Source organism: Camponotus vicinus, unplaced genomic scaffold (assembly GCF_025532165.1).
Source record: "Camponotus vicinus isolate PSW18456_S1 unplaced genomic scaffold, iyCamVici1.0 SCAF_11, whole genome shotgun sequence".
Classification (NCBI taxonomy): domain Eukaryota; kingdom Metazoa; phylum Arthropoda; class Insecta; order Hymenoptera; family Formicidae; genus Camponotus; species Camponotus vicinus.
The window spans coordinates 14,303,518-14,326,085 of record NW_028141947.1 but is presented as its reverse complement, the minus strand read 5'-3'; the positions used below and the strand labels follow the sequence as shown (position 1 = coordinate 14,326,085).

The 22,568-nt window shown below is 40.5% G+C and overlaps 2 protein-coding genes across 6 annotated transcripts in view; one reads left to right on the top strand and one right to left on the bottom strand.

Moving 5' to 3' along the window:
• LOC145961363 (uncharacterized) overlaps positions 1 to 4,300 on the top strand; it is a 49,430-nt gene extending 45,130 nt beyond the window's left edge. Inside the window, exon 4 of the mRNA XM_083081482.1 lies at positions 2,674 to 4,300. Within this exon, the coding sequence (XP_082937608.1) occupies positions 2,674 to 3,441 (768 nt within the window). The 3' untranslated portion in view covers positions 3,442 to 4,300. The remainder of the gene's footprint in view (positions 1 to 2,673) is intronic.
• The window catches only part of Sema1a (semaphorin 1a), a 366,157-nt gene that overhangs the window by 53,492 nt on the left and 290,097 nt on the right, over positions 1 to 22,568 (bottom strand). The gene's annotated exons all lie outside the window — the stretch shown is intronic.

Genomic DNA, 22,568 nt, shown 5'->3' with positions numbered 1-22,568 from the left:
GTACGGATGGAGGTACACATGGCGAGGTACAACATATCGTTGATTTGTTCATGGATTATAGCCCCTGTGCTACTCCATCTCGCTCGCGAGAGCGTTCTATAAGCGCGCTTCTCTCGTCGAGAGAACCACGCAGCTGCGTACGAGGCGACTGACGTGCGATGCAACGCATCTCTGAATGCGTTGTGTTGTCGCCGCGCCGTGCATTCGTCACTATTAATTAAGAATCAAAAAATATCGGCTCGTCTCTTGACGGAGAAGAATAGCAAGACGGAGAGAAAAACTAGCCGACGATTAAAACGTAAGTGGAACTATTGTGATATCATCGAAACTTCTTGCAAAATTTCTTGATCGAAAATATGAGACGTAAATCGAGCAAAGAATTGCATTCATAATGTTAATATAAAACGGAAGTCTTATATTTTGAATGAATGTTAAAAATTTAATTCTATTTTTTGTACGATAGTGGAATCGAAACTTTATCAATCAAGAGATTTATACATTTATCTTTTATTTATTTTAATTACTATGTTTTAAAATATATGTACGATAAAAAATATATTAAATAAATGTATCTATACTTATTTTTATAATTCGAACGTTTACGAGCGCACCGATATTTCTATAACATCGAGCGAATAAAACGCTCATCATTACGTTATTAGCAAACAATGCCTCTCGCGCACTGTTTTCTCCATCAATCGTACGTGCCGGACGATGACACGTTCCCTGGTTTGTCGGAGTGGGGTATCGTATTAATAGTACAAATAAGAAAATATATTTGTCATAACAGAGTGTCAACGCAGCTGCGCCGCCTCCCCCCCTGACCGGGGTGGTTTTCCGTTCGCTGGATGTAAACCAGATGGTGGCGCAATTTGCACCTCGGTTCTCGCCGACGGTCTCTTGATGTGTACGAGCGTGAAACCGTCAGTGGTTGCCCCCGGGGGTCCCCGGATGCCATCGCGGCCTGTTTGGTTGGTTTTTGGGGTAGCTCTTTCTCTCTTTCTCTCGCTCTTGCTCTCGCTTTTGAAGGGGGTGTCGTTGTGCAAACACGCCGTTATAATGGGATCGTTCTCTGTCCGCCGCGCTAACCTTGACGTAGATCCGTCTTCCTCGCCCTTTCAGAGACTCGTTCCACCCGCGTTGATACGCAATATTCCGCGCACGTCGCGCCCAACAGATTTCCGCACCCTATCGCGCGACGGTGGATGACTTTTGCGAAACGAGGTTCTGCCTGTGGCGATACCGCCGAGAAGTGGAAGCCAAATAAACGGAGGATGAATAATCATAGTCTCCCCGAGCTCGCACGCTTTCTGACTTTGGCACGTCTTGGAAAGATACAAAATTCAAGCGCGTTTAATTACTACGGATTAAACGCTATATATAAAGTGAAAATAATTCCTACGATCAGATAATATAATATAAATTACAAATTAATCATATAATAATATTTTCGTAAATTGTAAGAATATTTTTCTTTATTGTGTTTTTTAGATATAAATAGTGTGTGTGTATTTTTGAAATGCTTGATATGAAATATATAAACGATTTAAGTTTCCGTCTATTTTTCAAACGTTGAGAGGAAAGGATTGTGCGTGGCTTCTGCCTCGTGAACGGCGTACGTGTGGCACGACCATGAAGAACGAAATCCCTCGCTATGCTTCGGCGATTCGCGCTCTCCGTAACAACTGTTACAATGCCGCCGATAATAACAACAACGATGACGGGTCCCGCTTTTAAAGGCGCGGGCATAGATTCATAGGATCGCACCCCTGGCCACATTGTGCCCCGACGGGATTATAGGGGGATGCGTGAGGGGGAGTATTACGCGGGACGAAGGAAGAGAAGGGAGGAGGGGCAATCACAACGCGCTCGCAAGCTTGCGGCGAGGGGTTGCTTTTTGTATCCCTCTTCCTCCCCTTTCTGCTGTCCCTTTTCTAGATAGAAAAATCTACGTGTGCGTGTGCGCGCATCTTTTAGATAGTTGTATATATGTATGTGTGTTGTGTGCGTGTATTTCGCGTTTATAGTCATAATGTACAGCTACGAGAAAGCCTATGCGTGTATGGCGTTGCTCTGCGCGTATTCACGCACGAGAGATACTCGCACAGGCGGAACCAACTATTCGATCTCGGGGTGAAAACAACCCTACGAGACGGGCTCTGATTCGCGCATGCGTGCCGACGAACGCCGTAACTACCGAGGATCCCAGGGGATGCTCCAATACATGCGTGTCGCGTCCGTACGCGCGCGTGCCCCCCGTACGGCCCCTCCCTCCGAGTTCTTGTTATTGTTGCGATTTAATGAAATGTTACGCCCGCTCGCCCGCGATTACTTTCCCATTGCACCGATTAACTCCCCATTCGACCGGTTTCGCCTCTCGTGACGGGACAGTGGGACACCTTTCCTCCCTGACGATCCCTGGGGCTACGACTTCCATCGAAGACTCTTGTACTTCATTGAAAGCTGCCGATTGTACGATGCCTATTCGGGAGAGTTTAATTAATTTCCAGGTCGCGTTATGCGCATAGTACTGCGAAATTAGACACTATCTTAAAGATGCTATGATACGAATATAATTAAAATGAAAATATCTTTCACATACTTTTTTCCAACAGATCTATCGTAAAATGTTCCGCAACCTCATGGCGTCTACGCCGCATCCTTCTGTTTCAGGTTTGGTTCAAGAATCGTCGAGCCAAATGTAGACAGCAAATGCAACAACAGTCGCAACAGCATCAGCAGCAGCAACAACAACAGACTCCTCCGTCGAAAAGTTCGCCGAGAACGAGCCAGAATCACAGCAACAGCAGCACCGGTAGCAGGATATCGACGAGCTCGTCGACGACGCCGAGCAGACGATCCTCGCCAGATTCGCCGGCGCAAGGCAGGGAGGCACCGGTGGCAGGAAACTCACCCTTATCGACGCCGCTCCTGTCGACGCAGTCGACGTATCCGCGAGTCGGCGCGACACCGACCGGCGGCAGCGGAGCCAACAGCAACCTGACGACCCCGTCGCCACCGCTGACGCCGAGCTCCAACCAACTGCAACCGTCGTCCTACCCAGCCGCGATGAACCAGATCCATCACGGCGAAGCATATGGTTTCACCTGGAGCTCGGCGGGGCCCGCCGTGAACCATAGCCAATACGCCGGCCAGAGTTACAACGCTTACGCTCAGGCGCCGTACGCCAGCAGCGACTACTATCAGGCCCAGATCCCTCACATGCACCACAGCCCGCAGACCAACTACCATCCTCAGTACCATCCCAATATGGCGCTTACTTCGTCTATGTCGCACCTGACCAGTCATCATCTGAACCCGGTGACCAGTCAGACTCAGGCCAGCAACGATATCGCGGCCGCCGCTGTTGTTGCAGCCACGTCGGGCGACGAGACGTCTGGTTACGTTCTGCCTGAGCAGAAGTATCCATCGTTGGTATAGCGGTCCGGCAGGTCCTCCGGGATCTTCCAGCGGAACCAGGAGACTGCGAGCGTGTCCAGCTCCTCGATGCCCTACCACTGGCGACTGAATACGGCGATCTGTCACGAGATCAACGGCAATCTCGACTCCGATGACAATTGATTGTGCGGGAAAGAAAGAGAGAAAGAGGAAGCCAACGCGTCGACAGACGCACATCAGATTCGATGAGTATGATAATTAAGAATCGAACAATGTTTGAATCGTTTACACGATGCTTTACATTCGGCATAAACGCAGTAACAGGTGTTAGTTAATATATCAATCGTTCATCGTCCGCATATTTCGTTAACGCAGAATTATCGCAATAAAACGCTATATTTCGTGTGTGAACATTAAAATAACCGCAAAAATAATTACATGACGTTAATCTCTCGTCGATTATTCATTATCAATGGATAGTTGATTCGCACAAAACATTTGCCGTATCATAAAGAATACAATATCAAATATTTTTTGATATTCAAAGCTTTGCTAGCTGCAATACTCAACGCAGAAAATCAGATTATTATTATCGGCGGCTCCAAACATGCGAATAAATTGCTATTTGTATAGAGTTTTTTTTTCTATGATGTACAGGAACGTCTTCTTGGCGAATAATCGCCGAATGACAACAAAACTGTGAATGAAATTATGCATTAAATAATTATTTGATAATTACTATCATTACCGATAATTAATAATGTTTAAGCATCGTAAATTAGATTTTTTTAATCTGATGTTTATGATGCACTATTTCGTAGTTTTGTCTCTTGGTAATTGCTTGCCACTTTTTTTACATATTTTATTCTGATGTACCTTTTCCCTAAATTTTTTTTCTTTTTTTATCATTAAATTAATTTCATATGTTCAATAATTGTTTGATTTTTACTTACAAATATTTAAAATGCTTTGGAAGTTTCATTGCATTCTTTTTTACTATTAGTACGAATAAAATCATGATTAAATAAATAGAATATGACAAAGGATAAAATGAAAAACATGAATTATATATGAATATAATTCTTTTCTCGCTGTTTTTCTTTGTTTCGGAGAAAGTGAAAAGAAGATGATAAGATACATCATCTTACTTTAAATCGTTATATGAAATATCAAAAAGATCTGTACATAGCGATGAAAGTAAAATACGATCAATTATCATGATCATCTAATCATGATTAGATCAGAATCATTCATTGATATTTCAGATTGACATTGATTTTCTAACTAATAATTCTCAGAGAGAACTTAGAAAAACAATGTATATAGTATAACACATATAATATGATATAATTTTAATTTAGCATTATTTAATTTAATTATTTCAAAATATTTTTTAAAACAATACAAGTAAAATTAAAAACGAAAAATGAACTATATTTTTCTTATCGACAATGATACACCTACAAAACGCATTTACGTTTTCTTTAATGTACATTCTTTCTAACATAAATTGTTTTTCTTAATCTTATATTTATAAAAGTATGGAAATATATAATTATTGAAAAATCAATAATTTCGAAAGATATTTTATCTTTATTCTGACACATAAAATATGAAATATCTCGTACTTTTCGATTATTGTATATTTCAATATGAAATATGAAGCACTTGATATGAAATATCAAGTACTTTTTGATTATTATATATTTCACTTTTATACAAAATAAAATTAATTGAAATTAATGTATAAAGATATAAAAAAATGTAACTGCACGTTGCAGGTGTATCTGCAAAATAAAATCGTTATTGATTATTTTTTGTCGATGCATTTCATTGCACACATGGAAAGAAACTTACATTAATGATGTTTATTGTTAAACATCACATAACTCCTCAATTTTTTTTACTATTATTTTCTATCATTAACTGATAATCAAATACATATTGTCAAAAAATACCGCCCTTATTATTCATTTTATACAAAAAGATATTATTCAATAAAAAGATATTATTCAATAAAAAAGGAATGATATTTTATTTTATTAATGAATTATTATATTCATGAGATAAATTGTTTGGAAAAGCAAAAATACGAATCTTCCTTTTTAGCCACAATTTTAAGTTTTTCAAAAAAGATATATTTCATGTTCAATAATTACATTAATACATCAAAATATTATTTTATTTTTATTTCCTTTGATTTAATTATTAATAACAAAGTATATTAATACTTTCATTATTGATAAGCAAATATTTAATCATTGACGAAAAGCAATTTCATTATTGCTACGCAAATATTTAATCATTGACTAGCAAAAAGCAATCTTTGATTTTTCTCTTTTTTTCACTTTCTCATTATGATATTGCTAAATCCACTTTTGTTCCATTTTCCGAAACATCCGTCAAACATACAATACATTTAAACTATATTTTAAAATATTAAAGTCGTTCTCTAATAAATATTTATATTAATATTTATGTACAAATATTTTTCATAATATTTTAGCGACACTCCTCGACAAATTCAACAACATGACAACAAAAATTTATTATATTGTATTAATATTAGCAATAATAAAAAAACACATTTATCATTCGTGCGTTACAGTTTTAAAAATCGAATACAGATAATCGGCAAAACACTAATTCGCAATGATCGAAAAGTGATTTTTAGCAAAAGTGATTTTTAGCATATTGGAAATCATTCTTTCTATATTTTCGTTACAAATCCGTAGAAAATGAAATACTATCATTATAGAATATTAGCAATTCATATTTAACGTTGATTTAAGTTGTCTGAATTCGAATTTTATTTAAATAGTGAATGCTTTAAACAAATATTTTACTATATTTAAAGGACGATAAATGGATTTTTAAAGATAGATGTGAATTTGGAACATAAAATTTAATAATTGACTGATGTCAGTTTTCAGAAGATCGTATTTTATTTTCAAAGAAGGAAAAAATGATAATAAAAAAAAGAAGAGAGAGAGGCTTTCCCTTGTAAATTAGAGCGAATGAATATCTTTCAAATTTTCCATGAGAAGCCTGTGCGCATCAGAATTTCTTTTAAGGCTTAATCTATCTATGATATCCTTTGTATTTTCAAGGTGAAAAGACGAGTACTCTCATCACTGCCGTCTTTATCATTGGTATTATCCTTATTATTACGATTAACATTGTATAGATAATTATTCATATCAGACACGGCCAGTAGCCGGAAAACTCTTGTAAATAGAAAAGATAAATATGATCTCGTAAATAAGAGAGAGGGAAGAGAAATAAAAACAGATTCGGAGTTTTTATTACAAAATAACGAATACTGAATAACCTCCGAGTGTAAAGTGAGAATTGCCTCGTCAGAGAGAATCTTGTTATATAGTCATTCCTTTTTATGGTACTCTTTGTCTGTTCGAGGGACGTAAACTTCGTAAAAGTTTGCGTCGCGCTTTTTCAGGCAAAAGCTTAATTATCGTAATGTTTTTTCTGAAAAGAAAGAGAAAGAAAGAGAAAGAGAGAGAGAGAGGGAAAGAAAGAGAGAGAGAGAGAGAAGTGCATATGCGAGAAAATGCCTACTTAATCATGAATGTATATTTCGTGTATACTACCTAATGTATATTATTCCCTGAAACTTAGAGGATTATTAAAAAATAAATATATCATTATAAGATTAAAAAAACGATAGGAAGATGATAAAACAGCGTAATGGATATTATGATGCACGTAGACCTAAGCTACTTTGTAATAATACGATGCAAATGTACATAAAACGTATATCTCTTGTAAGATACATGATTGTTCTATCATGTGCAAAGAGGATCTTCCTACATCAGAAAAAAATATCGCATATTATTAATAAGCAGTCTCGATTACTTTCCCGATTCTTTCCCGATTTACACCGATCTCCCTGGTCCTCTCGAAAGGTATCCATCGATAGAGCGAGCTGCGCGATCGTTTTAAATCGAAATTTTATCGCTTCTCTCCCATACGTGCTTCGATGCGCGCGGATTACGTTTCGAGCTGTATCTGCGACAAAATTCCCAGCACGCAATACGCAATCCCTCTCTCCATTTCGTCCTGGCAGCTTTATAGATCGCGAGCGCGGTTCTTATTAATCACATTGATGTTCGCAAGACCCTACCGCCGCGGGCAGCAATTCTGCTAATGCACTTGAAATTAATTAACGTCAAAGCGACCACGTTTCGTTATTTGAGCGACCGCGCATATATCGATCTCGAACCATTAAGCGTATATTAATTACAAACTCGCGGTCGCGCGTTTGCCGTAATCGCGATGCAGTGTCGCCGTTATTCGCGCACTCCCCAGCGTCTCATTTTTTTCACACCCTTGAAACCCTTGCGAGGGATATATCGCGATAATTGATTAAGGCAATTATTTCTTGTCATCTGTTTAATTTTTTAAATTAAGAAATCTAAAAAAACACAGTCGTAGCATCTCTAAATATAATATACAGCTACATTACACAATTAATTTTGTTATATACACATATAAAAATGTAAATTTATTATTTCATTTTAATGATTGTAATGATTAACCGACACAAAGGAGTATATTCATTAACGCCTGTAAGGATGCAAACAAACAGAGAACGCGTCGATCTTAATCTTAATCGCTGAACTTTTCTCATAATCGATAACGGTCCATTAGAAGATCACAGGTGTGCGGATTCTGCGGTAGATACGCATACGCGTACGAAAAACGATGATGCGGGTGATGGGAGGATATGTCTGTGTGTGCCGGTAGTGTGTTTCTAAATAGCCTAAACATCACAACAAAGGACCCCATGCAGGCATGAAGGAAAGCGAGCGCCGCCCTATGCCCAGCTAATTGGACAGATCGCGTACCTGTCCACCTTTTGACGACGTAATCCGGCATCCTTTCTAACTCATCAAATTAACGAGCTATAACGAATTGTCCGTTGCCCGCTCGCGCTTTGATGACCCTTTCGCATAATCGGGGCACAAATCCTCCGCGCGACTTTCTCTTTAAAGAGGATATGGACCTCATGAAAGACACACTCAAAAGTATTAGTAGATTCAAGCTCCGTACTGGATTTGCGTCATCTGACGCTCGCTTAGGCAATCTTGATGACAGCCGGATCGTATCTTACATCATAACAATAAATGATGCCATCGCGAAAAAATAATCATATATCAAAAGTTTTATTATGATTTATTTTATCAATTCATAAAGACGCGAAAGAAAGGTAACCCAATAGTCTTAATAATATATGCTTGTTTTCAATTGTTTGCTCTTTAAAAATAGATTGTGTATGTAAAAAGAAAAGAAGAATAGAGCAGAGAGATTGGACTAAATTTACAAATCATATATTAAAGAAATTGGGGGAAAACGCCGAAAGAGATTTATAAATAGAAAACTTTTGAACAAGTCGGAAGTGTCGAAACCGTATTCATAAAGAAAGCGCCGGAACGCTTTGAGAAATATTTTTTTGGAGAAGAAAGAAGCCATAATGCCTTTCGATCAGGTGTTGCCGATACCTTGCCGCATTACAAGGAACGCCGGCGCGTCAACGATCACTTCCATTCTTGCGACGAAGACAATGGCCTTGAACTTGGCCGAGTGTCGCGGCGAAGAGTTAAAATCGGCTTGCGTTTAGCCGGATCCCATTATAACAACTACGGCGGAGCCGACGGTAAGCTTCATGCCTCGATTCCGCTCACTGTGTCACCGGGCTAAGCCCCGACTTACCTACCTACATCCTCGCAAACGGTTCTCTTACCCCTTTTCCTCGGCCCCGGTCTCCCTGTTTCTCTCTTTCTCTCCCTCCCTCTATCTCTCTCTCCTCTTTCTCTCTTTTCTGGCTTAATACTTGCATTATTTCCTTTCCTCTTCGGCGCGTATCCAAAATTTACAAAGTGAACGGTACTAGTGACCTGTCTTCCCACGAGAAGATCAGAAGGCGGTTTGTGTTCACCATCGATGGATAATTTGGACGATTCGACGAATTGGTCAGCGGGTTGCCGGGAAGCGACCCCGATAATCTCTATGAGAACGCCGCATTCTCAATGTGATGTCAACGCTAGCAATTGCGGGGGAAGCGAATAAAATTCACAAATTTATGACGAAATACATGAAAGAGACTTATTATTTTATATATCTATTTGAATTCAAAATCTCAAAAAATATTATATTTTCCTTTTTTTTAATATTAGTAGAAAATGTAAAATTTTTTAAAAGCTAAAATAGCTATAAATAAATTTTTAAATTTATATTGTATCTAAGAAAAATACACAAAACCTGAATAATTTGCTATTTATTTACTATTCGTATAACTTTATAAAATGTCGGACGTAAACGTTCTCGTTTAAAGCATGTGTCATAAGAGGATTGATTATAAAAGGCGATTTACGAGCGATATATCTTCATTCGTTTAACCTATATTTTATGTTTTTCCTCCCGCCGGTGAGTCACAGGTGAAAATGAGTTTCGCACAGGAGGGGTTTGTGTTTACATGCATTACATTTTTCACCTGCGTCCTGTTCGGCACAGTTAGCGGCTTGACATGCGCGCATATACGAGAATAAATCATAAATTATAGACGCACTCGCACGCGCGTCGCAAAAAGTCTCTATGTTAAATCGCCGCTAAACTCTATCTGCAGATTCCTCATATTTCTCTCAATCGCGTGGACAATTTCCACGAGCAAACGGTATAAATAATGGAACGTCGCAGCGCGACTGACTTTATAATTCGGCGGTTAAATAATTAAATTGCACCACGGGTGGAGGCGCGATTATTCCGCGACTTATTATATATTTCCACGCGGAAAATTAACGGCAGCCGCGCCATACGGAAGATTAATTTATGCCGGAGAAGAGATGAAAAAAAAGAGAGAAGGCGTGCCGCGGAAAAATGAAACGAGAGGAAGAATTACTAGCAAGAACGAAGAGAATAAAGAGCGGATAAAATTTTCACGCAATCTCAGAGGTTCGTAAAGTCCAGAAGGGAATTCTTTCTCGATTGGCAATATCTCTAACGAGAGGAAAGGACTGTTGAGACGGTTGGAGGGGTTGGAGAGAATAAGGAATGAGTATGAACTAGAGTGGCAGAGGATGGCGAGAGGCAGGGTGGAAAGGGGAAGGGGAGGGGGTACAAAACGGCAGGATCAAAGAGGCCAGCTCTCGTGCAGCCGTAACTAGATTTCCCGTTCCCACTTTGAGGATCGCTTAATGCTCTATAAGCGGCAGTTTTAAACTCGAGAAAATCAAATCAGTAAGGAATCGAGATCGCGCCGCGCAGCAAATTCAATTGAAAAAGTCACTAGTCAGTGCGCATCGCGACATTGGCGAGAACGCGTTCTTGCTCGTACCCTTTGATCTTTCTCTCTCGCCCTTCCTCGCCCTTCGTATTCTCTCGTACTTCCGCACGATCGACTCGGACAGCAATTTTTGCGGCAAATTCGATAGTGGATTCGTATCGTCGTCCGCTAATAAGAAATGAGCGCTGACAGTGACTGTTTCAATATGGAACAACGATATAGGTGAATAGGAAACCGAATGTCATGCATGAAATAATAGTTATGATATAACAAAGCGCAATCGACCAAATTAATCTTTAAATTGACAAATTAATCGATGAATATTTCAATCGAAAAAACATGAATACACATTAAAAATAAAATGTTTCTAGGAACTTAATAATTTACTTTTTTCTTGACCATACATTTTTAAAGTCTGAAATGAGAATCGAGATATAAAATAGTTACCCACGTGAAAAAGTAGCGATTCGAATTATTAAAAATTCACCGCCGCGCTTGAAAGGATCTTAGCTCGTATATTGAATCGTTCAATAATCATGAGGTTTCATCAAAGAAGATGTGTTCGCTTTAACAAAAAAAAATACAATTCTTCATGTTGCGCGCCGTCTCATTTAATCAACACAATATGTATCGACAGGTCTCGTCCGAGTGGACCAGCGAGGCTTCCGGAGTCTCGAAACATCTTGACCTCGTCGAAGATGTCTTCGTTGCACTCGTTTACAATTTCATCCGGCGGGAATGGGCACCTGCTCAACAGGCGAAAATCGATCGCGCACTCGATCGAGAAATTGCCTTCGGGAGCGATTTTTTGCCGGCCTCCCACGTTCGGCCCAATTTCGACCTTAACCGGCGGCCAGGAAGATCAGACGCTCCGCCAGGAAGTCAAGGGGGCGCGAACGCATTGTTGATCTCCCTCTGTCCAAACATTCGACTCGCCCCGTAAACGATCAACGCATCTATCCTCTGTACCCCCTCTTCCCCGCCCCCGTCTTCCGCCCGCTTTTCCCCGTTCGTTTTCATCGTCCCCCTCGAGACTTCCGTTGGACGCAGGAAAAGCGTCCGCAGGTAATCCTAAAAAATGGACCGTCGGCTTTCGCCGTGTACGGGCTACGCATACGCGTAGAAATTCCTTCGCAGCGTGCACACGAGCAACGCGTTACACGCGCATCGTTGATGCGTAAAGAAAGAACACATAATTCGCTTCCTGAATATAGAAAGATGAAAAGCGAAGATATTCATTGACGAGATAATCACGCAAATGACGAACGAAAAGCGCGAGCAATAATTTTAGCGGCATAACCGATTAATCGCGCGTGACATACGCGCAACATGACGGCTATCGAAATTACGAGCCGTTGATTTAACGGCGGACACAATTGCATGTTATATGCTATGATCACCATCGCGATAAAACTGCTAAACGTGGTGTAATTGTCGTTGTTAAGACTTTTATGCAATTTTTGCTACTCTCTGACGCATTTCGAGTGATACAGTAGGATGAGTCTAACTTTGACTAATTCATATGAATGCTTTAGTCGCAGATTGACGTAAAACTATTAGCAATATTAAATCTAAAAAATATTTAATATTGATCACAAATTGTGAAAACTCCGATTTAAAGCGGGAGGATGCGCGTTAAATATAGCATTATTATCCGCTACGTTCTCCAACTTTATCAACTACACTTTTCATTTCCCGTGATATTAAATTTCAACAGAAATTCTCGTACAACATTATTCTTCATTCATCATTATGTTACGTTATATTACTGTAAATATAATATAAATATAAATATATATTTCATGATATATTTTTTTAAATGTGTATCGTGTGCAAATCTTTTATTATATATATCTCAAATCTTCTCGAAAAATAAGTAAAACGCAATTCCACTAACGTGTTACTGTTAGTGTTATCAATATCAAATTCCAAATTGCATTCTTATCGTTCTTAGAGTCGCGTTTCAAGTTAAGCCGTGCACTTTGTCCCGTCTCTATATCTTAACCCGCCCGAGTTCTATACCTATTCTTCACTTTTGCGACTCTAAAACCTTTCCCGTTTTAAGGAACACGGGGGCACTCACTGTCAGGGTAAAAGAGTACCGTGCAGTTATAAGTTCTGCACACAGAATGAAAGTATATAGCGTAGATCGGTCGGATGGGAGGGACGAGAAGACCGCGGATGTAAGAGTAAAAAGAGAAACGGAAAGAGGACATTGAACGAGGTTGCCAGCGGACGACGGAGCGAGGGAGACCGAGAAGATGGAGGAAAAGGAAAGGAAGGAGGGCGAGGGGGAGAGGGCAGAAAGGGAAGCAGAAGCGAGCTCGTCTCCACGAAGAATCTCCCGTGCAAGAAGAGAGAGCCGAGAGAGGGTCCTATAAATAATTAGCGAGGAGTCGCTCTCCGCTCGGCGGGCGTAAGCGGCTTACAACCCCCGCTTCTCCGCCCTCTCCTCTTTCCACTTCCCGCTGCTTCCCGCTCGTTCCTCCACGAGTCACCCGCCATTCCCCCTCCCCCGGATTCTCTACCGTCCGCGATTGCTGCCCCTCGCGACCAGCAACTACCCTCGCTACTACACCCTCTCGTCCGGCTCCTCTGCCTTCTCTCCGCTCTGGCGGAACCAGCCAGCTACGATCGCTCTCCAGCTCCCTGCGAGCGATCCCTACGCGCCACTGAGGGCTCCTGGCACCAGAGATAGGAAAGAGCCACCGTTATGCGACCGTAAAGACGTGGGTGTATCTACGAAGGCATCGACATAGGAATAGGGGAATGAAAAGAGCGGCAGGGGAACAGTTTGCGTGGATGTAGTTATCGGTCAAAGGAGATTGGCTCGTTAATTGTCAATAATGAGGGAATCACGTGCCTTTGATATGAGTTTTGATATGACGCTCTGATCCTGATGATAAATGACGCCTAGATTATCCCGGAAGAATTGTTCTATATCCCTTCAATTAATATTATATACACAGAACTTTTACAAATATGAAATTTTTACTATGATTTGAATATGTTAGTGTCTAGTTTTAATAAGCACCGTTTAGATTTCAACTTGAAACATTATTTCATAATTATTATTGACATAATGACGAATTAGATTAAACTGTTCTAATGCTAACTAAGAGAATATGGAGATTTTGTTAAAAAAATCCACATGTGCAATTATAATCAATTTGCAAACTAGTATCTAATAGTGAAACTTTGAGCTCCGACAGTTTAACGGAGTGCCATTTAATTATCCGAAGCGCTTGACGCCAACGACGATTGTCAAAAGCCTTTTAGAAACGAATCAAAAGTTGAGAACGCTACTTGGACGCTCAAACTAGATTAACGTTGCCGAATGTTAAGCCATGGATAACAGTTGGAGTTTGTTGCGACCAAAGTCCCTAATCGTTCGAGATAAGCGTCGCGATTACCGAGATTCGCAATCAGTATCGCACCAGGAGTCCTGCTGATCTACTGCACGAAATTAATGAGCGGAAAATGTTGACGTTGTTAAGCTGTAGATGAATGATATTATTCGTCACTTACGACTACGAAAAATTAGCTTGTTATCGAGATTAGAAAAGTGGTGAAAAGTCGAACAAATGTGATTTAATTGGAGACGTAGCTTATTATTTCCCAGAGAAATATAAGCGTGAATTGCTTTAAAAAAGTGTTATATATATGTTCAATTATATAATAGAATAATTTTATGAAATTATATATAAATATATTAATTACACGATACTATTGTAAAAAACTTTACTTATAGATATCAAGGATAATAAAAAATTATGTTCTTTTATATAAAATACAGATTAAAAAATTCTATTCGTCAGCAATCTTACCTTTCAAGTTGAGCTATATATTAATATGAGAATATTTATTTATATTTGTGTTATCTTACTTGAATTTCATTGTAATAAAGAATAGGATTGTAATTTTGCAGTTTGCATAACATTCGATTATCTTTATATCGGGAGGCAATCGCCGACATTCTGATGGCAAACGAATGGAATAGTTCGATGTGCGTACGATTGACAGGAAAAGGGATGAACAGAGGGATGGGTTAGTCAGTAGTACTATAACAGGTCGGCTTAACATCCGAGGCGCCGATGTTGACTAACTGGACTAACAACGCAGTAGTGTTTATCACCCTGACGTTGTTGGTCGTGGCACGTGTTCTGCCTATTCGATTAGCCGAGCTTATGTTACGTTTATTATGATCGTATTCGTTGCTCGTTTCAAAGGTCTCTTTTCCGTCAATCTTTTGAGATTTGCAAATCGAGTATTTTTTACTTTACTTTATCGCGCATGAAATTTTATGAGTATCATTCTATTATCATTCTGCGCATAACCGGTTATTTATTACGAGATTATCAGAAACAGTTTTAAATGGACAGCACAGTTGATTATACACTTTGTCAAGCACAAAGGCACACATGCGACAAAGTCAATTACAATACAAAAAGATTTTATATTCGAATAATTACACGATAACTAACTTGTACACGTACGCATTTTTGCGTATTATTGAATAAAAACAACAAAAAATATCCCTGATGCTTAGCTTTTAAAAAAACGGGTAATCTGACGTCTTCTTTATCGTAACAAACGTAAAGGATACCGAGGGATTCGCGATTCGGTGCAATGAAATCGAAGGGGGAGCGGAGGGTTCGGACCGATTCGATCCGAATGCGAGCGCGCGTCAGTGACGTAACGCGTACATCATAGAACGACCGCGTGCTCGACGCGCGCGTCCTTATGCACAAAGTGAATCTCGGATTACCGGTCTCTGGGGCTCCCGGAAACCCTACACCGTCGCTCCGAAGTGAGACGCGACGTATACGCGAACGAGAAAGACGCGAAGGAGAGAGCAAGAGAGAAAGAGAGACAGACAAGGGGAAAAGGGAGACGTAGTCGGGCTTGATGGATGTCTGGTACTCGCGATTCTCGTGTCGGCCGGCGCACGTCTCGTGGCCGTGCTCTATTAATGGGCTCGTAATAGCCTATTTGTGATCGCTAATAGCCGAAGCCCCGTCTTCTTCGTCCCTCGAGCGCGTCACGACCGCGTCTCCTTTCCACTCATCCCATCGCCGCGAGAGATTCCCTCGGGAAATCTGGACCTGCAAAATGGATCCAATCTACCGCGCTCGACCCTCTGGGCGATCCTGGACGTTTTTTTTCTCCTTCCTCTTTCGCGGCGACCTCGAAATTACCACGGAGAAGCTGCGAGAATTATACCGTCGACAATAATCCCTCTTAATGTGGATCTCACGATGTATCGGTATATATAAGTATGTATCTGGCATTTAATCGATAAGATTATTTTGACACATCTTGATTGGCACGTACTTTTAGAGAAATCGACAGAGTGCTAACAGATTTTTTCGCCCGCTTATTTTATTGGTATTTTTTAGTAAAACGCGGTTGAAACTGCAATTAAAATTGCAGGTAAAAATCACAACAAGCACGAAAAATTGACAGTTCTCTCAAAAATACGCGAAACTCGAGTGTATGCAGTAGAGAGAGAAGCGTCTTTTAAAGGATGTAACTAGCTTATCCGTCAAGCCCCATTGTCAATTTCGTCGGCCGCTCGACTTTTAGACATACGCATGCGAGAGTATTTTTCGCGTTACCTTCTCACCGAAAAACTTTTTAAACTAATTCGAAGAATGAGAATGTGACAGTCACAATCGCCACCTGTGCATTGCTTCCCTCGTATAATTTTCCATAACACATATAATTATTTTATTTCGTTTCTTGTATTAGTAAATTATATAATTGCTATGGAAGAGTAATTTAATAATTTAATATAAATAAATTGTGAAGTAAAAAAAAGTATAATACGATATTTCCTCTTTGTACATTGGAGCTTACGAAATAATTTCGAATAGAAAAGTTAGAAAATTCTTATTCTATAGAAGGCATGTTATTTATTACAAACGTTTATCCCGCTTCGGATATAAGGAATGGTTTCCGGAAACTGGATTTTGTACGTCGCATCGCGACATTTAATAGATTGCAATAAGTTCGCTTTAGCCACGCGTGTACCTCACGCCACGGATGCGTCATCTTAAAATTGATTCACGCTGCAGGAAAGAGTAGGAAAAGAAAGAGCGAAGGTACCCCGATTTTCTTCCTTCGCACAAGAAAATCTTTTACGTCCGGCGTAACGCCGTATTTCTCATACAATGCCGAGCGATGAAAGAAGCAGAAGGAGTCGATGTAGCAGGTAGCCTCGAATGGACAATCGGCGCAAAGAGATGCCACGATCGTTGGAATGGACCCCGCACCGACGCGAATGATCAAAAACTCGTTAGTCCCGGCCCGACTTCCCGGATAATAAATGTGGGAACACGAACTGCCACTATCCAGAACACCCACTCCTACTGGCCGAGATTCTACCATGCCACTCGTGTTACGCGACTTATAATTCACGCGATTGTGCTGGAAGAAAAATCGCTACTATTACGATACTTTTCGTTTTCCAGGTGTTTTACGTTCTAAACGTTTTTTTCTATTTTCTATCATGACGAGAAAAAGATGTATTTATATATTTTCCAAAACGTAACCATCAGTTACTATATTTTAATATTTATAGCATGATTTTAAGAAGAGAATCATAAGAAACGCATTTTTACTTCTCGAAAAACTGTGCGATCGTCAAATCATGAAAAGCTCTTATGATTGCTGGGTCGATACGATACCGATCGTACCTATATTTTGACAATGATTGTAAGTAAAATTCGTGGTAAGGCAATGATGCCGAGATTGGTGACTGCGTGGAATCAATTTCTTATTGGCGGGACGCGATCAGTATCTTGCGTCCCGCGAGTATTACGCTGCAGAATTACATGAATGGACCGTGGGATTGGGACCCCCCTGCAGGGTATCGCTTAGAACCTCGCCATTGGCTGGCACAATCAAATTATCTGCGAGTGTATCGAGAGTCACGAGCCTGACGCGATCTCAGCTTGAATCGAGAAACTCGCTCATCATAATTCGCTTATCTATTTAAGTCTTATTCTCATAAAAACATAGCTATTTTATCGTGTTCAATGATAAATATATTGAGAATAGATAATAAATGTCACAACAATTATATTTTTTATTTTACTTATCGATCGCGAGAATCAAAATGATATCGATTTTTTATACTTATTGTTAGATCATATATTAGCAATATTTCCTTTATACAAGATGCTTCATATTTAAACTCACACGAGTATATCATTCAAAGTTTTTAATATAAAAAAAGAAATACAAAAAAATATTATTATAAAAATATTTAATATAAAAAAATATTTCAAATAAAAGTTTCGAGAGTTTCGAAAGATATGTGTATTATGCATAATGAACATGATATAAAAGAATGGAATAATTCTAATTGTAAGAAATAAATTTGAAAAAACTTTGTAAAATACTATCTGTGTTAACTTTTCCGGAAAATATTTTCACATGAAATCGTGGTTTCATGGAACACCTGTAAAGAATCATGACGTTGAAAATGTTCGGACGACCGAGATGACATGCAAAACTGTCTCAGAAAAGAATAGACCAGTGCATCCACAACAAAATCCACTCGAAACCCGTGGAGCATCTTCGAGCATCCATTTTCCTCCCGTGATTCTATCTGTACTCGCGTGATCAATCACTATCAATGGCGTTCGTTGCCACTCCGAATAGTGTTCACCGAAGACGGTGGGTGGACATCCCGGACACAATGCTTATAATGGAGCCCGCCGTGTCGATGGAGTCGATCGAATTTACATTACGGTGCTAGATCGCACGGTAGTCATACGACGAAAGTAAACCACGCGAGATCTACGATTAGAAGATTATCGAATCAAAGTTGGCAGTGCAAGTCGATTGATATTAAATTAATCAGGAGAAGGAAATGTTTCATCTAATTCAGTGACATTTCAGTGACTTATAAATGCGATAAAAAATATACTTATTTTACTTATTTATTATACATTTTATGCATCAAAGAGAAAGACGGCCGATGGAATTTCCAAGTTTTACATCAATTACGCTGCGCGCTCTAATCTGATATTTGTTTAACGATGATATAACTTAGGTGATTATATAATCAATGTCAGGTACTCGACACGGAGCGAGGTATATGTATCTTATTAAAACCGGAAGACACTTATCATTCTCACTAACCCCAAGGCGCGCGTGACCCCGTCGGGTATGGCGAGGTGTGTAATTCATTGACTTGGTAACTCGGTGACTTTCACCGGTGATTTACGCGAAAGCTTCATAAGCGGCTTGCCTCAGTTTCAAATTCCGTTCTCTCCTCGTCAATGAGCCCTGCATCGCGCGAGCGCGACAAGGAGAATCCTCGTCGCGGCAAAGGAAAGGAGGGGAGGGGAGCTCCGCCGGGACGGAAAAGAGACAGACAAATCCTGGGCGAAGGACATAACGCGCGGCTGGGACGAAAGAGAGAAAAAGAGCGGAGGGAGAGACAGAGAAAGAGAAAGAGACAAAGAGAAACGGAGAGAGAAAGACAGAAGGCACGGATAAAGGGGAAACGTAGCAAAGGTTATTTGCACCGAGTTGTCTTTTTTCAGTGCTTTTTGTTCGAACAGTTTGTCGAACGGCTCAGCCGGCTGATCTTCGGGATGATGAGCATGAACTACATTCTATATAAAATCCGGCAGCGCTTCTCTCGAGCGCCAAAGCACGAATGCGCTTTCGCGCGCATCGATCGTTTAACGAGAGTCGTCCTTAAGCGTCTGTGCAAGAAGAGATTTCGGGAACGACTTTGGCGCCCGCAGAAAAGGGATGACCTCCCGAATATCCGGGGCTGATCTCCCTCGTCGAGATCCTTGGAAGATCGCGCGAGCGCACCCAAGTTATAATTCGTGACTTAATTCCGTGTCGAGAGGTCTGTCGTCGCTTTGTTTAATTCCCGCTACTTCGATTTGCGAGTCTCGTTGAACGCGTATTTACGCTTATTCTTACGCTGTCGCTGATCAAATTGTTGGATTCATTGTGAATTTCATATTTGCACGCGTATTGTTTTCAGTGCGATATAAACGAGTGATTTTGATTCGTTAATTAAGTACGATATATACGCGTTGTATTTTGGAATCTGCCGCTGAAAACGTTCGCCTGCTCATCTGCCGACAGAATTTCAGTCACAAATGGAACTCGCTGAGACTAATCCGCAGCTGCGAGCATTTGTCTCGTTCAATAACGAGGATAATAATCTTTAAGTGCCGTCTTATATTAATTGAAACCGGTGTAGCGAGTGCACAAGATAACAGAGGCGCGAATGCCTGTCTGTTTTGGCATTACAAGTAGGATAAGCTACATTAATACAAGTAGATAGCGGGCCAATTTTCTTTGTCCCGATGGAATGCCCGCTAAAATGATAATGCGCGATAATTGGAGAAAATTTCGCGATACGAGTATAGATTACGTTAAAGTGAATCTTAATGTTACTGCAAATATTACGATTTTACGAGTAAAAAACGGCAGTAGAATTGCTGCCGATTAATTAATTAATCGTGTCAAACTGGGATCGGTGGTTCTTACTTTAATGCTGTGTAATACCTGTAATACCACTATCGATTTGATGCAGATCTCTTAATGCTACCGGGAGTAGATTACGGTTTAAAAACTGCGCGAGCGTTTTATGCGCCTTATCGCGTAATTTGAGTTAAAACCGACAATAAATCTGTTAATCTTTCCACGCATATTGCCCTGTTGTTTGCAGAAATAATTTTAGCGTATCATCAACTGCAAACAAAAAATAAACAATTTTGGAAAAAACTATTTCCTCTTTTTTTTCACTTGTGAAAATGTAAATCCGCTTACAAAGTATCTTACTTATTATCAGCGTAATCAGACCGAGTCGTATCAGTGTTATAAGCTTCAATAGTCCCTTTAATAATTATTCTTTTCAAACAAATACATTTTTAGACAATCTTCTTGCTACGAGATAAAATGAAATAACGAAAGTGTATTTCTTTTGTCAATTTCCAGCTTTACTCTGCCATAGTGAAAGTACATGAATATTTGCTCCATGTACACACTATATGTCGTTGATTTTTTCTCCCCATTTCGCATCTTTGCGCAAATTCAAGAGAGGACATCAAACATTCTGCGGCGAACCACTTTTCACACACACATACATACAGGACATTATTTACGTTAGCGCCACGTGTGTCCGGAATCGCTAATTCCCACGAGCTGCAAACGAGAAAGATGGAAAGAGAGCGAGACACTGGCACGTCTCGACGCTATTTTCCGTCTGTCAAAAGAGACGCGCGTTTCATTCGTCCCGTCATCTTCGTGAAATCGATGGCACGAGCAGGTGCAAGATCGGCGAAATCGACTACGGCGCCTCGTCACGACACGACGCGTAGTCCCGATCCGTCAATGAGGAAAATTGGCGTAAGAGCGCATGAATGGGCCCCGGTAGTGAATAAAGTGGCCGCGGCGTTAGTATAGGTTTATGGAAGCAAGCCGGTTTTAGCTACGCTAATAGCATAGTAATGCTGGCTGATCTTTTCGAAATCCCGTAAGAGCATTAACCGCTCGCACGTGAGCAAGTTAAATTGCTATGTTGCGGGTATACCGCGGGTATGTAGCTATCACCTGGCTACAGAGCGCGTCAAAAGGAAGGGTGGAGGATCGCCGACGGATCGGGGGCTCGGGACCCGCCGTCGGGGAGAAAAATTATTCGCGCTGGCGTCTTGGAGCGGTAACGAGATTAAAGCATCGAGATCCTGGCGCGAGAGAGGACGAGCGTCAAAGAGCCGAGGGATCCGCTCGTCGAGATTATTATCGCGCGTGCCATCGGATTTTGAGACAGGCTGTAACGTGATTTTCGATAACCTGCTAATAAGACGCGATCTGTATTCCGTGGGCGTGCGTTTAATGTTACGATGGACGGAAATTATAGCGAGTGATTACTACATTCTCGTGCCTTGCAAACATAACGTGACACGAACATTTATATAACAATATTCGTCATGGTTTTTGTCTATAATAAATTTTTATCTGTTTTTTATAAACAGCTGATGCAACTTTTTCATATCTATCGGGGGCTAAAAATTATGTAAGCAAAATAAATACATTCCGGAAATTTTCCCTCGCAAAATACGAAGAGGAACAGAGAAATGATTGAGCATCCTAACATTAATATTTAATTAAAATTGCTGCCTCTGATATTTCGCTCTCTTTTTTTAACAATAATCAAATTTTTCTTTGTCTTTGCACATATCACTTTTTAAATGCAAATAAAATATACGAAAATTCACTTGTAATGCATGTGATTGAGTCAATCTTGTCTACATGTTTTGCGGAAAAAAATTTTAATCTCGACGAGTAATCGCGAGCAGGAGTCAATTGCTCTCTCGCCAAGAAGTGCCAAAACATGCTCGTTCTTAACGTAGCAAAGTAATGGCCAGCGAGAGAGACGGAGAGAAAGAGAGAGAGAGAGAGAGAGAGAGAGAGAGAGAGACTCTTACCTATTTTCCCGTAATCTATTCGTACACTCTTTGGAGCGAAAAAGATATATCGCGGACGCAAGCGAAGCCCGTTGCGCGGCGAAAAAGGGACAGGGAAGAGCGGGAGAAGAGAGGACTCCAGGTTTGAGTATATTTTTAGAGACGGACTGTACGTAACGCCGTTGTCACACGGCGTTGCCATCGCGGCCGACGAGGTCGGCGTACCCCAGGCTACCATTGGGTCCCCGCCATGTAGTTGCAGGGATGTTGGTACTGCCTCTGCCACGCCAATTCTGGAACGAGTCGACGCGGTTCGACACGACGCACGTTGTCCCTTCTCGCTTCGTTCCCTGGCGCGGAATTCGCCTCCGTCTCTTTTTCTTTCGTCTCCCTCTTTCTCGCATCCGCTCCCTCACTCCCGC